The sequence below is a fragment of the Triticum dicoccoides genome, chromosome 5B (genome assembly GCF_002162155.2).
Source record: "Triticum dicoccoides isolate Atlit2015 ecotype Zavitan chromosome 5B, WEW_v2.0, whole genome shotgun sequence".
Lineage (NCBI taxonomy): Eukaryota > Viridiplantae > Streptophyta > Magnoliopsida > Poales > Poaceae > Triticum > Triticum dicoccoides.
Window position 1 is genome coordinate 584,127,604 of NC_041389.1, and position 19,312 is coordinate 584,146,915.

Here is a 19,312-nt window from a genome sequence, read left to right on the forward strand (position 1 = left end):
ATTCTCGGTTAGACCGAGAATCACATGTGCACTGGCCTGAGCCAAATCGGTGGGACCGATTTCTACAACTCGGTCGGTCCGAGATGAGTTCGGCGGAAACCTAACCCTAAATTTTCAATCCAAAACTAATCTATGGAGTGATTTTGCTAGATAGGATGATCTCAATCGTGGCAAGATACATGGCAATGCAATGTGCTAGGAATCGGAGTGAGAATAGCACAAAGATCAAGTCCATACCCTAATGCGGTGATGGAGCTCCTACGGCGGCAACGGCGGTGACGAATCATGTTGACGGCGGCAGAGACCAGTGGTGGGAGACAGCTGGCGATGAGGAGGACGATCCGGAGACCCGAGGAGGAAGAGCAGGCTGTGCGCGGGTGAAGAGGTTCGGAAAAATTTCCAAATTTTGGCCCGGGGATATATATAGCCTGACCCTGTCGGTGTGATCGAGTGGAACAACTCGGTGGCACCGAGATGCATAACTGCAAGCAGTTACTGCAACTCGGTGTGACTGTCACATCCCTAGCTTCTGGTGCTGCCTAGTGTTTGCATCTTGCTTGCATCATGTTTAACTTTCATGGAAATTTGAAATGGGGATGTTCAAACCCTAGCACCAAATGGAATTCAAATAGGTTCAACCTAAAAATATTTTTAGTGAATCCAAATGGCTTTCAAAAATGTTCATCATTTCTGGAAAATGCTAGAACCATAACTAGAGGGGTTGCAAATTTTTCCATGACATATTTGGTCACTGAATTAAATCATATGTACTTTGCATTTGGGCATTTAAATGCTAGTAAATATTTTAAATGCTCAAATAATTCTGGAAATAAGTGTGGGCTGTTGGAATTAATCTAAACAGAGCCTATGATTATTTTCAGGATTTTCTATAAGCACGCATGACTATATTCGGAATACATGCCTACATTACATTGATGAACTGGAGCTAGTTCTGTGTCACCCTATGTTATAACTATTACATGATGAATTGCATCTGACATAATTATCCATCACTGATCCAATGCCTATGAGCTTTTCACATATTGTGCTTTGATTATTTACTTTTCCGTTGCTACTGTTACAATTACTACAAAACTGCTATCATTACTTTTGCCACTGTTACCATTACTATCATACTACTTTGCTACTAAATACTTTGCTACAGATACTAAGTTATCCAGGTGTGGTTGAATTGACAACTCAACTGCTAATACTTGAGAATATTCTTTGGCTCCCCTTGTGTCGAATCAATAAATTTGGGTTGAATACTCTACCCTCAAAAACTGTTGCGATCCCCTATACTTATGGGTTATCAAGACTATTTTCTGGCGTCGTTGCCGAGGAGCATATCTCTATTCTTTGAGTCACTTGGGATTTATATCTGTGGATCACTATGAAGAATTTGAAAGATCAAAGAACTAAAATTTATCCCTCAACTACGAGGGGAGGTAAGGAACTGCCATCTAGCTCTGCACTTGATTCTCCTTCTGTTCTGAGTAAGCTTGCGACACCTAAACCTGCTACTGCTATGAATTCTGATATGTCGCATGTTATTGATGATGCCACTTCTGCTATGCATGATACTTATGATGAAACTACTTCTACGCTTGATACTACTGTGCCATTAGGTGAATTTCTTGATGAACAACTTGCTAGGGCTAGGGAGAATGAAATTATTGATACTGATAATATTGATGATAGTGATGATGAAGGTTCTCCCCCTAAATATGAATTGCTTGTTGTTCCTGAGGGTTATGTTATGGATGAAGAAACTGCTAGAGATTTTCTTGCTTGCAATGATAGATCAAATCTTAAGAAATTATTAGCTAAACTGAAACAAAAGACTCTGAATGCTAGAATGAAATATGACCCTGCTTTTGCTACTTCACCTATCTTTTTTACTGATAAGGATTATGAATTCTCTGTTGATCCTGAGATTATTACTTTAGTTGAATCTAATCCTTTCTATGGCACTAAATCTGAAACTGTAGTGGCACATCTTACAAAGTTAAATGATATAGCCACCCTTTTTACTAATGATGAGAAATCTCACTATTATTATATCCTTAAAATATTTCCTTTCTCATTAAAGGGTGATGCTAAAACTTGGTTTAATTCTATTGATCATGGTTGTGTGTGTAGTCCCCAGGATATGATCTATTACTTCTCTGCTAAATATTTCCCTGCTCATAAGAAACAAGCTGCCTTGTGGGAAATATATAATTTTGTGTAAATTGAAGAAGAGAGTCTCCCACAATCTTGGGGGAGGCTTCTCCGATTACTTAATGCTTTGACTGATCATCCTCTTAAGAAAAATGAAATGCTTGATATCTTCTATAATGGACTAACCGATGATTCCAAGGACCACTTGGATAGTTGTGTTGGTTGTGTTTTCAGGGAAAGAACAGTCGACCAAGCTGAATTTCTATTAAATAATATGTTGACTAATGAAAATAATTGGACTCTTCCTGAGCCAATTCCGGAGCCAATTGAGCCAACTCCTGAGCCTATTCCTAAACCAACTCCAAAAAGAGGGGTGTTCTATTTCTCAGTCCTGAAGATATGCAAGAGGCAAAGAAATCAATGAAAGAAAAAGGTATTAAAGCTGAAGATGTTAAGAATTTACCTCCTATTGAAGAAATACATGGTCTTAATATACCGCCTGTTGAAGAAACACATTGTCTTGATAACCCGACACGGGTAGTGAAGGTAAATTCTCTCTATAGATATGATAAAGTTGAAATTCCATCTACTAAATTCGCTAGCTAGTGCTTAGATGAATTTGATGATTTTATGGATAAACAAGCAAATTTCAATGATTATGTTAGTAGACAATTGAAAAATAATGCTTATATGATTGGACGCTTGAGTGATTATATGTCTAGAGTTAAGGGTGAACTTAAACTCACTAGTAAACATGTCTCTATGGTCACCACTCAAGTTGAAAAAGTACTTAAGGCTCATAATGAATTGCTAGATGAATTAAATAATAAACATGATTTTGCTGTTAGAGTGGCTACTAGAACTGGTAGAATGACTCAGGAACCTTTGTATCCTGAAGGCCACCCTAAGAGAATCGAGAAGGATTCTCAGAGAGATAACCTAGATGCTCCTAGTTCTTCTAAAAAGAAGAAAAAGAAAAATGATAGTACTTTGCATGCTTCTAGTGAACCTAATGTAGAAATACATGATAATCCTAATGATACTTCTATTTCTGATGCTGAAACACAATCTGGAGACAAACATGAATCTAATGATAATATTAATAATGACGTTCATGAAGATGCTCAACCTAGTAATAACAATGATACAGAAATTGAACCTGTTGTTGATCTTGATAACCCACAATCAAGAAATCAACTTTATGATAAGAGTGATTTTGTTGCTAGGAAACATGGTAGGGAAAGAGAACCATGGGTTCAGAAACCCATGCCTTTTCCTCCTAAGCCATCCAAGAAAAAGGACGACGAGGACTTTGAGCGCTTTGCTGAAATGATTAGCCCTATTTTTCTTATGCATGCACTTAACCGATATGTTTAAAACAAACCCTTATGCTAAATACATGAAAGATATCATTACAAATAAAAGTAAAATACCTGAAGCTGAAATTTCCACCATGCTTGCCAACTATACTTTTAAGGGTGGAATACCTAAGAAACTTGGTGACCCCGGAGTACCCACTATACCATGCTCCATCAAAAGAAATTATGTTAAGACTGCCTTATGTGATTTAGGAGCCGGTGTTAGTGTTATGCCTCTTTCCTTGTATCGTAGACTGGAATTAAGTAAGTTGACACCTACTGAGATATCCTCAAAAATGGTTGATAAATCAACCGCTATATCTGTCGGCATTTGTGAGAACGTGCATGTTCTTGTTGCGAATGTTACTATCTTAACAGACTTTGTCATTCTTGATATCCCTAAGGACAACAGTATGTCGGTTATCCTTGGTAGACCCTTTTTAAATACTTCAGGTGCTGTTATTGACTACAACAAAGGCAATGTCACCTTTCATGTTAATGGAAATGAGCACATGGTACACTTTCCGAGGAAACAACCTTTTTCTCAAGTTCACAGCATAAATTCTATTGGGAAAATTCCATCAATTATATTTGGAGGTTTTGAATTTCCTCTTCCTACTACAAAGAAAATGTATGATATTCTTGTTATTGGGGATGTTGATATCCCCGTTGACGTAACCTAGTGCCACTTTGAAATTTCTCCGGTTCCATGTTATTCGGAATGAGTTTGTTAAGAAGACTTGATCAACCTTGTTAGTGGATTCCTTTTGATGATCATGGGATGGATGAAACCAGAAGGCACAACCTTCTGTACCCTTTCTTTACTTTCTGTTACTTAGAATAAATAAAGTAGAAATAGTATATTTTGTCTGTTTTCTGAATTATCTATGCAATAAAAAATATCCCGAAAATTAAAGTTCTCCAAATGCCATGCCAATTTAATATGATTTTTTCTGGAATATTTGAGAATATTTGGCACTAAAAATACAGCAGGGGAGCAAGCACCTGGCCACGAGGGTCCAGGGCGCGCCCCCTGCCTCGTGGGCCCACGGTGGCTCCCCTCCACTTACTCCTGCACCCATACACTCCATCTTCCTCCCAAAAAAATCCCCATCCAGCTCAAGCACGAGTTCCAGCTCGTTTTGCTGCGATTTTCGATCTCCTTGCTCAAAGCTCCATTCACAAAACTGCTTTGGGAGATTGTTGCTTGGTATGTGACTCCTCTAATGATCCAATTAGTTTTTGTTCTAGTGCTTTATTCATTGCAAATTCTTGCTGCCTTGGTGACCCTGTTCTTGAGCTTGCATGTTAAAATTATGAGGTCCCAAGTAATTCTAATGCATGATATAGGCTCTAGGCACTTATGGGAGTGGTTGCTATCAATTATATTGAGTTTGTTTCACTTTTATTTTGAAGTTACTAATTTTTTTAGAAATATTGCAGAAAAATAAATATGTTTAGGAAGATGTATCAAGGTGGTTCTTTAAGGAAGAAAGGACCTCGTCTCGCGATACGTGAGCTGGACGACAAACCACCAAGGGAAGCTGACGTGCGGCCTTGTGAATGGCCGTCAGAGCCGTTTATGGTTGCAGCGGATATCAAGGATGAATTCGATGCATATGTGCGTAATGCTGACCTTGAGGAATTCATGCAAGATAAGTGCCTGCAATACCAGTATTTAACTGATTCATTCGTGAGAAGGTTTAAATTTACATCCTCGCGCAATTCTCAAAGTGTCCTGTTTGATATTTATGATAAATCATATACCATGGACCTAGAAGATTTTACAACTGCTTGCAAACTCCTGCAGTGGGGAAGTGTTAATGAACCTAGTAAATCTGAATATAAAGACTTTCTTGCTAGTATCACTGTGGGAGAATCTAGGGAAATAGCACAAGCTACCATAGGGAGCATTCATTTTCCTTCTATACATTATTTTGCTCTCTTCATTGGTAGATGCATTAATGGTAAAGATGAAGCATGTCACATGTGTCTTCCTGATCTTTGTGTTCTCAAGAGTGCTGTATTAGGTGATAAACAATACAACTTGGGGGCAATTGTTGCACGTAGGTTGCATCATAATGGTTTAGCTGGAGACTTTTTTGGAGGAATTTATGCAACCCGTCTGGCTAATTATCTTGAGATACCTATACATGAAAATGATACGGAGTTGCTTCCTGCTTATCTAGATTATAATGCCATGGTTAGACATCATTTCTTGAGAGGAATGACCAATTCCTCCAATATCGACTAACCTTTGACAGACGTCGTGTTGTCCATATTACTCTCCCTGCTCCTACGCTCTTTGATTATCAGTCAAAAGAAGATATGTTGTCACCAGGGAGGAGGCAAACGAGTACGAGAGAAGAGCGGAAGCAGTCCGCCGCCAGGATGCCGCTCGGGAGGCAATGACTGCTGCATCTCAGTATGGCCCTAGTTACAACTACATATATCAGCCAGGCTACCCATGGCCATAAACCAACTTAGGCCAAAAGCCTAAGCTTGGGGGAGTATGTATTTTCCATCGACTTTACATTCATGTTCACACACTCATTCTAGTGTCGGTGCTCATACTCTTTCATTGTACTATCCATGCTAGTTTAATTTCTTTTTCTAGTTTTCTTCTTGTGTGTTTGATAGACCTTAAAAAAATTAGTTAGTTTTAACTTCCATGCCTGTGGTAGTAATAATTAAATGAAAAATCCAAAAATATTTCTCGTTCCTCTTTTGCTTGTTGGGAGCTTTCCCGTGTAAATAGTTTTATTTCTTTTCTTTCCTTTGGGGGTCAAGAGTAGAAGACCATAATGAAAATTTATAGTGGCTCTTATATGCATAATTGTTGATTTAACCAAGAGCCCATATTACTTTTTCTTCTCTCTTGAGTTGAATGCTTGCAGATTCCAGCTTAGTCCAATGCATGTACACTCCTATTATTATACACACCGTTCGGTCGTGCAAGTGAAAGGCAATAATGACGATATATGATGGACTGTTTGAGATGAGAGAAGCTGGTATGAACTCCGCCTCTTTTGTTTTTGTAAATATGATGAGTTCATCGTTCCTGATTCAGCCTATTATGAATAAACATGTTTGCAATGACAATTATAGATTATAGTTGCCTATGCCATGCTTAATTAGCTAGGAGTTCATAATGGTTTACCTTGCGTGCCAACATGCTATTAAAATGGTTGTGATGTAGTATGATAGGGTGGTATCCTCTTTTAAATGAATTGAGTGACTCAACTTGGCACATGTTCACGCATGTAGTTGAAACAAAAATCAATATAGCCTTCACGATATTTATGTTCATGGTGGATTATATCCTACTCATGCTTGCACTCGGTGTTGATTAATTTTAATGCATGTTCAAGACTGTTGTCGCTCTCTCAGTTGGTCGCTTCCCAGTCTTTTGCTAGCCTTCACTTGTACTAAGCGGGAATACTGCTTGTGCATCCAAACTCCATAAACCCCTAAGTTATTCCATATGAATCCACCATACCTTCCTATATGCGGTATTTACTTGTCGTTCCAAGTAAATTTGTATGTGCCAAACTCCAAACCTTAAAATGAAATTATGTTTTGTATGCTCAAGCAGCTCATGTATCAACTAGGGATGTCTGTATCTTCCATGCTAGGTGGGTTATTCTCAAGGGGAGTGGACTCCACTCCTCATTCACGAGAAAATGGCTGGTAACCGGGATGCCCAGTCCCATGATCAAAAAGATCAAAGCAAATCAAAATAATCCTACAAAACTCCCCCAGGATTGTTGTTAGTTGGAGGCACTCGTTGTTTCGAGCAAGCCATGGATTGATGATTGTTGGTGGTGGGGGAGTATAAACTTTACCATTCTATTTGGGAACCGCCTATAATGTATGTAGCATGGAAGATATCGAGATCTCATAGTTGTTATGTTGACCGTGAAAGTATACCGCTCAAAATGTTATTCCTCTCTATTTTAAAATCGAGCTCTGGCACCTCTACAAATCCCTGCTTCCCTCTGCGAAGGGCCTATCTATTTACTTTTATGTTGAGTCATCACCCTCTTATTAAAAAGCACCCACTGGAGAGCACACTGTCATTTGCGTGCATTACTATTAGTTTATATCGGGTATGATTTGACTGGATCTCTTTTACCATGAATTACAATGTTTAGTCAGTCCTTGATCTTTAAAGGTGCTCTGCATTTATGTTTTGCGGTCTCAGAAAGGCTAGCGAGATACCATCTCGTTATATCATATTATGATTGTTTTGAGAAAGTGTTGTCATCCGAGTTTCATTATTATTGCTCGCTAGCTGATTATGCCATTGATATGAGTAAATACGAGACCTAAGTGTTATTGTGAATATGGTTAGTTCATAATCTTTGCTGAAAACTTGAATGTTGGCTTTACATATTTACAACAACAAGAGCAAATAGAGTTTGTAAAAGTTTTTCTTTATCACTTTCAGTTTGTTAACTGAATTGCTTGAGGACAAGCAAAGGTTTAAACTTGGGGGAGTTGATACGTCTCCAACGTATCTACTTTTCCAAACACTTTTGCCCTTGTTTTGGACCCTAATTTGCATGATTTGAATGGAAGTAACCCGGACTGACGTTGTTTTCAGCAGAACTACCATGGTGTTATTTTTGTGCAGAAACAAAAGTTCTCAGAATGACCTGCAAATCCACGGAGATAACTTTTGGAAAATATAAAAATATTGGCGAAAGAATCAAGGCCAGGGGGCCCACACCCTGTCCACAAGGGTGGAGGGCGTGCCCCCTCCCCCTGGGCGCACCCCCCTGTCTCGTGGGCCCCCTGATGCTCCACCGACATCAACTCCAACTCCATATATTCCGTTTCGCGAAGAAAAAATCAGAGAGGAAGTTTCATCACCTTTTACGATACTAAGCCGCCGCCAAGCCCTAAAACCTCTCGGGAGGGCTGATCTGGAGTCCTTTCGGGGCTCCGGAGAGGGGGATTCATCACCGTCATCATCATCAACCATCCTCCATCACCAATTTCATGATGCTCACCGCCGTGCATGAGTAATTCCATCGTAGGCTTGCTGGACGGTGATGGGTTGGATGAGATTTACATGTAATCAAGTTAGTTTTGTTAGGGTTTGATCCCTAGTATTCACTATGTTCTAAGATTGATGTTGCTATGACTTTGCTATGCTTAATGTCACTAGGGCCCGAGTGCCATGATTTCAGATCTGATCCTATTATGTTTTCATGAATATATGTGAGTTCTTGATCCTATCTTGCAAGTCTATTGTCACCTATTATGTGTTATGATCCGACAACCCCGAAGTGACAATAATCGGGATACTTCTCGGTGATGACCATAGTTCGAGGAGTTCATGTATTCACTATGTGTTAATGCTTTGGTCCAGTACTCTATCAAAAGGAGGCCTTAATATCCCTTAGTTTCCATTAGGACCTTGCTGCCACGGGAGGGTAGGATAAAAGATCGCATGCAAGTTCTCTTCCATAAGCACGTATGACTATATTCGGAATACATCCTACATTACATTGATGAACTGGAGCTAGTTCTGTGTCACCCTATGTTATAACTATTACATGATGAATTGCATCCGACATAATTATCCACCATTGATCCAATGCCTACAAGCTTTTCACATATTGTGCTTTGCTTATTTACTTTTCCGTTGCTACTGTTACAATTACTACAAAACTGCTATCGTTACTTTTGCCACTGTTGCCATTACTATCATATTACTTTGCTACTAAATACTTTGCTGTAGATACTAAGTTATCTAGGTGTGGTTGAATTGACAACTCAACTGCTAATATTTGAGAATATTCTTTGGCTCCCCTTGTGTCGAATCAATAAATTTGGGTTCAATACTCTACCCTCGAAAACTATTGCGATCCCCTATACTTGTGGGTTATCAAGCACCCACGTCAGTTGGAGAGATCAGGAGTTTCCTTGGACTTGCGGGGTATTACTGGAGGTTCATTGAGAATTTTTCCAAGATTGCAAAGCCCATGACAGAGTTGTTGAAGAAGGACACCAAGTTGAAATGGACTGAGGAATGTGAGGCCAGTTTTCAACAGTTGAAGAAGCATTTGGTTACAGCCCCAGTGTTGATTCTTCCAGACCAACGTAAGGATTATCAAGTGTATTGCGATGCTTCACGTCAAGGACTTGGAGCAGTGCTTATGCAGGAGGGAAGAGTTGTTTCTTATGCCTCACGACAGCTTAAACCTCATGAGCTAAATTATGCCACCCTTGATCTGGAGTTAGCAGCCGTAGTGCATGCATTGAAGACGTGGGGACATTTTCTCATTGGAAACCACTGTGAGGTGTACACGGATCACAAGAGTTTGAAATACATCTTCACGCAGAAGGAGTTGAATCTCAGGCAAAGGAGATGGTTGGAGCTCATTAAGGATTATGATATGAAGTTGCATTATCATCCCAGAAAGGCTAACGTAGTAGCCGATGCGTTGAGCCGCAAGAGCCATGTCAATACGCTCATGACTAGAGGATTACCCAAGGAATTAGCAGAGGATCTTCACGAGCTATGTTTGGAAATAGTTCTGAGAGGTTATGTAGCAGCATTGGAAATTCATTCCACTTTGATGGATAAGATCAGACAAGCCCAGAAGACTGACAAGGAGATCACCGAGATAAAGGAAAGGATGAGCAAAGGAAAGGCTAAGGGATTTCGTGAGGATGAGCACGATACTTTATGGTTTGAGGATCGCGTATATGTGCCTAATGACCCCGAGATCAGGAAGTTGATTCTGCAGGAAGCCCATGATTCACCGTATTTGATTCACCCAGGAAACACCAAGATGTATCTGGATTTGAAGGAAAGTTTCTGGTGGACCGGAATGAAGAAGGATATTGCGGAGTATGTAGCAGTATGTGATGTATGTCAGAGAGTGAAGGCAAAGCATCAGAAGCCAGCAGGATTGTTACAGCCATGGACTTTATCACGGGATTGCCCAGGACTCGTTCAGGCTATGACTCTATATGGGTTGTAGTCGATCGGTTGACGATGGTAGCTCATTTCATCCCAGTGAAGACCGCTTAAACCAGTGCTAAGTTGGCAAAGATATACATGACCAGGATCGTATGTCTGTATGGAGTTCTGAGGACCATTGTATTAGATAGAGGAACCTAGTTTACCTCAAAGTTCTGGAATTAGTTGCATGAAACTTTGGGTACCAAGCTAGAGTTTAGTACAGCCTTTCATCCACAGACGGATGGACAGACCGAGAGAGTCAATCAGATTCTGGAGGACATGTTGAGAGCTTGTGCACTAGATTATGGATCTAGTTGGGACGACAATTTGCCGTATGCAAAGTTCTCTTACAACAACAGTTATCAAGCCAGTTTAAAGATGGCCCCTTTCGAAGCCTTATACAGAAGGAGATCCAGGACACTGTTATTGTGGCATGAAGTTGGAGATCATCAGTTGTTTGGAACAGATTTGATTAAGGAATCGAAAGAGAAAGTTAAACTTATCCGCGGTAGACTCAAAGTAGCCCAATCAAGGCAGAAGAGCTACGTGGATTCTAAACGCAAAGAGACAGTTTACGAAGTCGAAGACATAGTATATCTCCGTGCATCCCCACTTCGAGGAGTTAAGCGTTTTGGAGTTAAGGGAAAGTTAGCACCACGTTTTGTGGGACCATACAAAGTTTTGGAACGTATGGGAGAAGTTGCTTACAAGCTGGAATTGCCCGAAGGATTTTCAGGAGTTCATGATGTGTTTCACGTTTCCGAGTTGAAAAAGTGCCACACAGAGATGGCTGATATACCCCTGAGAGACACAGTGCCACTGGAAGCGATTCAGCTGGATAGGGTTTGACCTACAAGGAGAAACTAGTGAAGATTCTTGAGTTGGCCAGCCGAGTCACATGCACTCGAGTTATCAAGTTTTGCAAAGTTCAGTGGAGCCACCATACCGAGGAGGAAGCCACCTGGGAACGAGAGGAAGACCTACGGAAGGACCACCCACACCTATTTTCTAGCTAACCCGAATCTTGAGGGCGAGATTCATCTTAAGGGGGGTAGGTTTGTAACATCCCAAATTTTCAATTTGGAATGTTATACATAGATCATCATTGCATATCATATTTTATTGCATTTTGGTTGATCCTAGAAATACTAAGCAACTCAAGGACCCACGCAGAGACTTGGGGATTTCGTTATTTTCATATTTGAGTTTTCTAAAATTTTGAAAAGAGGATCATTTGGTTTTAATTATTTTTCTCTTTGAATATTTCTAATATGAAAATAAAAGAGAGGAGATAAAATGACTTCTCCAATATAAAGAAATATTGGAGAAAAAATATTAAAATCAAATATGAATTTTAATTGGAGTTTTATTGCTATTTTATTTGAATTAGGAAAAAAATGCATTTTTCAAAATTGCATTAGAGGCCCAAATAAATGTTCACTTTGTCCGCAATATTATTAGAGGACCGTGAAAATTTATTTCAGGATTTTAAGAGTCCGTTTAGTATTTCTTTTTTTGTTTTTCTACGTGTCAAAATTATTTTTAAAAAATGGAACCGACCTACTGGGCCGTGTCCGACCTGGACTCCAACCCGGCCGGCCTTTATAAGGCCCGAGGCCCAACCCCGCCAAACCCTAGCCCCGCCCCGCCTCCACCCGCGCCGCGCCGTTGCCGACGCTTCTCGCCGCCGCCGTCGCCACCACCCGCGCCGCCACCGCCAGCCGCCGCCGTCCCACCCGCCGAGGTAGTCGCGCCGCCGCCATTCGTTTTCATTAGAAAACCGGTCGGATTTTCTTTAGAAACCCTAGATGCGTTTTTTTAGTTTCGGTCCAGTTTTTTCGGTTTAGTTAAATAGCGCACGTTCGTTCGTGCGTTCGTTTTAACAAACGATGTTCGTCCGTATAGCACAGACAGCGAACGTTCATTCGTTAGCATGTTCGTCCGTTTTTCTTTTTCCAGGGTTTTTCCGCGATTATTTTCGATCGCGATTTCAGCCCCGATCTTCGTTTTAGTTTATCTTTTCGCTCGTTTATCAGAATCAGGTGAAACAAGCGCCTAGATCTTTGTTTCGAAGCCCTCTTTATGTTTAACTAACTTGAACAAGATTTTTGTACTGTAAAATTTGACTTTAGTCCAGATTAGTAATCGGATCTTGTTTCTTTCGTAGTTTGAGTTTCGTTTCTCTGTTTGATTTGATTCTTTTTGCAAACCGAAGTTCTTCAGTTGAACCTTTTAGTTAGTTCTTCTTATTTGAGTTTTACCCGTGCTTCTAGTTGAATGCTCATTGTATGCTATTGTTTGATTGCGCTAGAATTCCTGGAGTGTGAAGCGTGCTACTACGAGTCTCTAGGTTTTGAAGATCATCAGCAAGGCAAGTAACACTTTGATCACATCCCTTTATTACACCATTTTTATGCATTAGTTTCAATCCTCAAACATTGCATGGTTAGGATCTGAATAACATGTGGGTTTGGGAAGTAGATGATGAGGTAGAACCTATTGTCCTTTCTATTATCAAACCTTTGGGAGTTACCTCTATGTTATGCTCAGGATTGCTATGCTATGCTCGTAGACATGGATTGGGTGAGTGTATCCATGACAGATGTGAGTATTGTTAATTAATGGTTAACTTAAGGTGGCTACTTAAATTCACATCTGGGTGGATTGGTTGCGGGCACCTGGAGAATCCAGTGTTGTCCTAGGACATCCCAGAGTACCCGTGTGATCATCCTACGGTCCGCCACCCAGGCTCAAAGGGATCATAAGATTATTCATGCTAGAAACTTCCGTGTGCAGCCACAAGCTATTATGGGCTCTAGCATAGTTGAGTATGTTGCATGACCTCTTTCAGCGGTGGGCTAGCAGATGTAGGGGAAAGTAGGTGTAACTGTCCATCTAGAGTAAAGAGTTAATGTTTTTGAAAGACTGTGTCTCGGTCACCCGTTTCTCAAACATCATGTAGTGTGAGAAATTCAACGGAGGAGATCGAGTCTTGTGGGGAAAAGTGCGCAAACCTCTGCAGAGTGTATAAACTAATCATGGTTAGCCGTGTCCCTGGTTATGGATATTTTGAGTATCTGGTTCTTGGATTATCATGTTGATCTCATCATTCTAAATTAATTTGTTGGGTAATTGATGATGCTTAATTGGGATTGAGTTGGAGGAACCTTCTCAATGTTTAACAACCACCATGGTAGTTAAATAAAACTTATTCCTTTTATGTAGGAAAAAATTGGATTTATGCAAAAACTGTAACCATAGAGCTTTCCACCAGCCATATATGCATATAGTGATAGCATTTATCTGTTTATTACTCTATGTGTTACTTTGCCAGTATATTCCATGTGCTGACCCGTTTCGGGCTGCAACATATCATGTTGCATATTTTTCAGACGACGAGTAAGGTGCCATAGGTCATTGTCGTTCACTCAGCTATGTCGTTGGAGTTGATGGACTCACTTTATCTTCCAAGCCTTCCGCTGTTATCGTATTTAGATGGCCTTAAGCCATATTATTGTAATATGTTCTCTTTTGAGACATTCGTTGTAATAAGTGTGTGATTGCAACTCTATTATAAATCCTCGACTACTGTGCGTGTCAGCATTACCGATTCAGGGATGACACTGATGCACAAAGACTGGACTGTTTGAGGTCTGGTCGCTACACTTGCCTTTAAGATAATTTTACGGGGTCACCTTCCATTGCATTCATTGCAACCTAAGGGAACTTTCAATAAGCTAGTTAAAGCATTAGTCCCTTAAGATATGTTGACATTAATTACCAAAATCCACCAAGATGATTACGTGCACTTTCCATTGGTTTGTATTAGAAGGATAATTTATTCCGTGAATGGCAACCGATTCATCTTCCTACGTAAGCTTTGATCTCCTTGTATCCTTGTGTGTACTCTTGACCTTCCTGGCTATCAGGCTATATAAACCAGCGCAATGTAAAAAAACTACCACTACACCATAGAGCTCTGCTCTCACAACTCTCTCTGGCACACGACCAAGATACTTCTAATTTGCCACTTGTAAGCTATCTCATCCCGGCGAACGCATACACAACCATCCAAGATAGTTGGACTTTGAAAACCACATTCCTCAAGAATCTGCATCGAGGGTGATAAGGTCTTTGAAGATTGTATTGGTGAGATAGTTCGCTCCATCACATGTTTCACCTTCAACCACTCTGTCAATTGACTCTCACATTATGGCCTCTTTGTCGATTGTTTCCTTCACGCACGATCACTTCCCTAGTCAAGCTACTTCTGCTAAAACCATTTATTAGACCGGACCATTGCTGCAAGGATCACTACCATCATGAGCACTCATCTCCCGCTACCCTGTATGTCGGAGGGTCGTCGCCTTTGAGCCTAGGCGAGAGGGGACAGGTTTCCACTCTACGGCTAGTGGTGCAAGTTTGGTTTCGTCTGCAACGTGTTTGTCTTTGGAGAGTGTTTGGTCAAGGGTGGGGCTCTAATTGCGTAATGGGCGGTCAGGTTGCCCCCCCCCCCGCCCCTTCCCAAGGCGTCTTTCTCGCACATTCGGGTTCTAGGGTGAACTTCTTTCTGTGCCAACGTGCGGTGTCCTTCGAGCCAGCACGAGAGGTAGGATTCCTCTACGGCGACAAAAACAGATAGGTTTTAGCCCATGTGTTCCTTCTAGAGAGGCCAATATATTGTCCTAAGTGTGGTCGAGCCTCACACTAGTCTAGCGTGCTTCCTTTGGTGTTTTTGTGCTTGTGGACGATGGCTTCAATGATGCTAGCGGTGTTTCATTTCTATCATTAGAGTGTTGGTTATGTCGTGGCCTCATTATGTATCAGCCGTTTTAGTTTCTTGCTTGTCGTAAGTCGATGGTCGATATAATTCATGGTCGGCTGATGGCTTTGTTAATTGAAAGTCAGGCTCTTCTCGAGCCTTCCTTCTAAAAGAACCACCATGAGCACTAGCAACGAAAAAGTTCTTGATATCTTTGCCATAGGTCATTGATACTTGTATTTGCTTCATATGCAAATGGTGGTTGATACGCTAGTTTTATTCCTCATCACGAACTTGTATGTTTAGTATCTCATATATGACCGGTTCTCTTGGCATACTTGTCATGATACTAACTTGATTAAACTTGTTAAAAAATATAAAAAGACTCATTCAAAACATTAAAAAAATACAGGCCTTTTTTTCCCTCGCCCTCACTAATCACTTGGGTGAGTATCTATCACTAGGTGTAAGTAAAAAATGGAAGACTTTAACCCCTCATTTTCCACCTACATTGCAGACATGAGCAAATATTGTCGGCAGTTTGCATGGTTATACTTCATCCCACAACGACCTTGTACAATTATTGTTGGTACAGTAACATAATTGAGACCGTAGGGGTCTCCTCAAGTGTTCCCTGGTCCAAAATAAACAAAATCATGGAGGAATGACTAGATATTTGGTACGGGGAAGGAACTTGTCTCGGCCTCTGCTAATTTTATGGAGAATTATTGGTCGTCATTTGTCGCAATTCAATTCTGCCCAGAGGTGGACTCGAAAAATAAAGGTAAAGGTCTGCTGTTTGGTTTAAAAATTGTTCCTAATCCTATGGAAATTCAGGTGTTATGGCAACCCCCTCCTTCGTAGTATATTAAGATCAATGTCGATGCAAACTTTGTGGAGAGTATTAACGCTGCAAGTGTGGGTGTAGTGGTCAGGGACTCTTTGGGGAAGGTCCTCGTCTCTTCCTGGGATTACATTGGGCTTTGTAAAAGCGTAGAGGAGGCGGAACTACGAGCATGCAGTGCGGGTCTATATATAGGTATTACCTTTCACAATCCTATAATTTTGAAGACTGGTTGTGCGTTTGTGGTTGCGTCTCTTGCAAATGAAATAGGAGACAGGTCTTCAATGGTTGATTAGAAAAAGGAAGCGAGGAGTTTATCAAAGCTTATAAATAATTTTAAATACTCCAAAATTAATCGTTCGGCTAATGTTGTGGCCCATACGATTGCAAATTTTAGTTTCGATAATAGATCGGATGGTATCCTTGTTAATGATGTTCCGCCCTGCGTGGTGAATTTTGTAATGAATGATTGTAATAACAATCTTGGTTAATCAATATATGTGGTGGTTTTCAAAAAAAATCGAGGACTAGTACTAACGATTGTTTTTACTTTTCACGTGCAAACCAAAGCCCGTTGTGGTTGCAAACGTCTGCAGTGGAGTTTACAGATCTTAATAAATCCGAAGTTTGATACTACAATAACACCATGACCATGAATGTTTAAACTCCCAATATAAAACTTTCAAAACTACAGCAATAACAACAAACAGCATTCACGTCCACATCACAACGGGGAAGTACATCAAAATCATTCGAAGGCATCACCATCAAACTAAAGCGAACATACAGTGAAACCGTTCACAGCCAGTTTTTATTCGGCTGTGGATCCTACTGTGCCTTGGCCCCCGTTCCCACCTTGGGCCCAGCCATCACCTCGGCGCCGTACCGGAGCAGCTCGACGTCGCGGCAGAGCCTGGCCGTCGCCTCTGCCGGGAGCGTCACCACCACGTCCCTCGCCGCGTCGCCCTCGGCCGCGGGCACGACGATCACGATCCCCTCTCCGGTCGCCCCGCCGACGCGGCACGACACGCGCGCCGGCGGCACCCCGGCCACGAACTCGGCGCCGTACATGGGCACGTGGTCCAGCGCCATGCAGGTGAACTCTGGCCCGTACATCTGGAAGGGCTCGCCGCCTTCCGCCTGCCGCGCGTGCAGCCACTCCACGGCGGCCCACAGATCCTCCTCCGGCACGCTGGCCCCGCGCCGGTCCAGCGCCGCTGCCACGGCCGCGAGCCCCGACGCCAGGTCGGCGCGCGCGCGCGTGAAGTGGACGGCGCTGCCGTAGTACCCCGTCGGCAGCGGCGCGTGCATCTTCTTGCGGAAGTCGATGGCGAGCGTGAGCTCCCTCTCCTCCTCGGCGCCGGCGATGCGGAGCCAGAAGAGCGCGGCGAGCGCCCCGAATGGGGTCGTCTCGGGCTCGAGGGAGGACAGCAGTGCGCGCATCGCGTCGGCGGGGAAGTGGAACGTGGCGGATGACATGGCGTCGGCGACGTCGGCGCTAGGCGGAGCGGCCGCGGACTTGGCGGCGAGCAGAGGCGGCGCCGGGAGCGGCGAGGCGGCCGGGGACACGGCGAAGGACGGCGAGTGGAGGAAGGGCGGGTATGGGCTGCTGCTCCGGCGGTGGGCGGCGGCCCAGCCGTGGAAGAAGAGCGCGGCCGCCGTGGGGTCGTTGTGGTAGTGCGTGCAGCTCAGCCCCAGCGCGTACGACTTGTCCGCGAACTCCGTCAGCTGCATCCACATCGCCATGCACGGCCACGAATGTTAATGCTGTACCAGTGGATAAATGCAGACATGTGACGCATTCATTCGACCTGAGAAATTTGACGTGCAACTACTCCACAATCAATTCAATTCTTGGAGCTGTCCTATTGCAACATTATCGCTGGGAGCAACGCTGCTACTATTGCATTACAGGGCAGCCCCAGTGCATGTAGCTCCCGTTTGCGCAGGATCTGGGGAAAGGTCCGACCAATTTGGGTCTAAGCAGCCTTTCCCTACATTTCTATAAGAGACTGTTTTCAGGACTTAAACCCGTGACCTCATGGTCACAAGGCAGCAGCTTTACCACTGCGCTAAGGCTCCCCTTCCTACTATTGCATTACAAAATTACTAATTTAATACTAGAAGGTGGATCGGTGGAACTGATTCTCAACAATGTCTATGGCCATGAAGCATTGAACGGAAGAATCAGTATGAGATTAGTAGGCACCTGGACGTAGAAGGGAGACCAGATGTAAGCCTCGGATCCCATGGGCTCGAAGTAGGCGAGGTCCATCTCGTCGTCGGCGGTGGCCGTGGCGAGCCACTCGTCGAGCGTGACCGACGCCCTCGCGTCCACCGTGCGCACGCCGGCGTCGTTGCATTTGACAATCCACCCCGAGCCGGCCGCGGCGCCGCCCTCTCCTTCGGCGCGGGTGAGCCGGCCGACCATGGCCGGGTAGAGCGAGAGCGCCTCGGAGAGCGACTCCTTGAGGGGGTCCCGGTCGACGCCGGGCGCGGCGCGACAGTAGAGCACCAGGTGCACGGCGTGGCAGCCCATGGCGTTGTCCAGCGCGGAGAGCTCGTGCGTCTTGCCGGGGCGCACCGGCGTGACCGACGCCGCCGTCGACTTGGCGTACCGCGTCACGCGGCTGCCCGGCCCCGTCGCCAGGCCCGTCGCCGTCGGGGTCGCCGTCGGCATCTCCGGTCACGGTTGGCGCGCAGAGGAAGGAGAAGGAGACGAGTGAGTGAGGATCCGGGGGCACAGTCAGGTTCCTGGCGCTGGCAGGGGAGGGGGATCCGGAGCATAAGTAGATCGGGGGAATTAATATGGCGGGAAGGGGTTGGCGACGTTTAGCTGCTGGTAGTTGAGCGCACATAACTGTCTGTTCAATTCACGGGGACGTGGCCCGGCGCTCGTGGAGTGTCCGGTTGGTTGGTTGGTGGCCGGAGCACGGCGGTGGCGTCATGGGCTCGTGCCGTGCGCGCCGGGGAGCTCTCGTCACGATTGACCTCAGATCTCCTCCAGCCATGGAGCGGTCTCTGCAACGCTGAATCTGCACACCGAAAAGACGGCACGATCCAGGGATGGGTTGTGTGATCCAAATACAGCTGCATCTTCTACGTACTACCCATCAAAGCATAGCTCTACCCCTGCGAAGTTTGAAGCAGCTTTCCTTCACGATAATCTCTGGAATCCAATGGGTTCTTCAGTCTGTTGAAGAAGC

General features: G+C 43.4%; 1 protein-coding gene across 1 annotated transcript; it reads right to left on the minus strand.

The window, feature by feature from the left end:
• Positions 1-16,702: 16,702 nt before the first annotated feature.
• LOC119311787 (protein ECERIFERUM 26-like) lies at positions 16,703-18,908 on the minus strand. The gene is made up of 2 exons (XM_037587489.1): positions 18,316-18,908; positions 16,703-17,834 (listed from the first exon to the last, which is right to left on the minus strand). The coding sequence occupies exons 1-2, from the start codon at positions 18,784-18,786 to the stop codon at positions 16,935-16,937; spliced, it is 1,371 nt and encodes a 456-aa protein (XP_037443386.1). The 5' UTR covers positions 18,787-18,908; the 3' UTR covers positions 16,703-16,934.
• Positions 18,909-19,312: the final 404 nt, after the last annotated feature.

Bases quoted from the DNA above. Each gene is read 5' to 3' on its own strand.
- LOC119311787 (XM_037587489.1), bottom strand. From the start codon at position 18,786: ATGCCGACGGCGACCCCGACGGCGACGGGCCTGGCGACGGGGCCGGGC. The intron at 17,835-18,315 runs GTGCCTACTAAT...ATGTGGATGCAG, and splicing joins GGTCTCCCTTCTACGTCCAG to CTGACGGAGTTCGCGGACAA.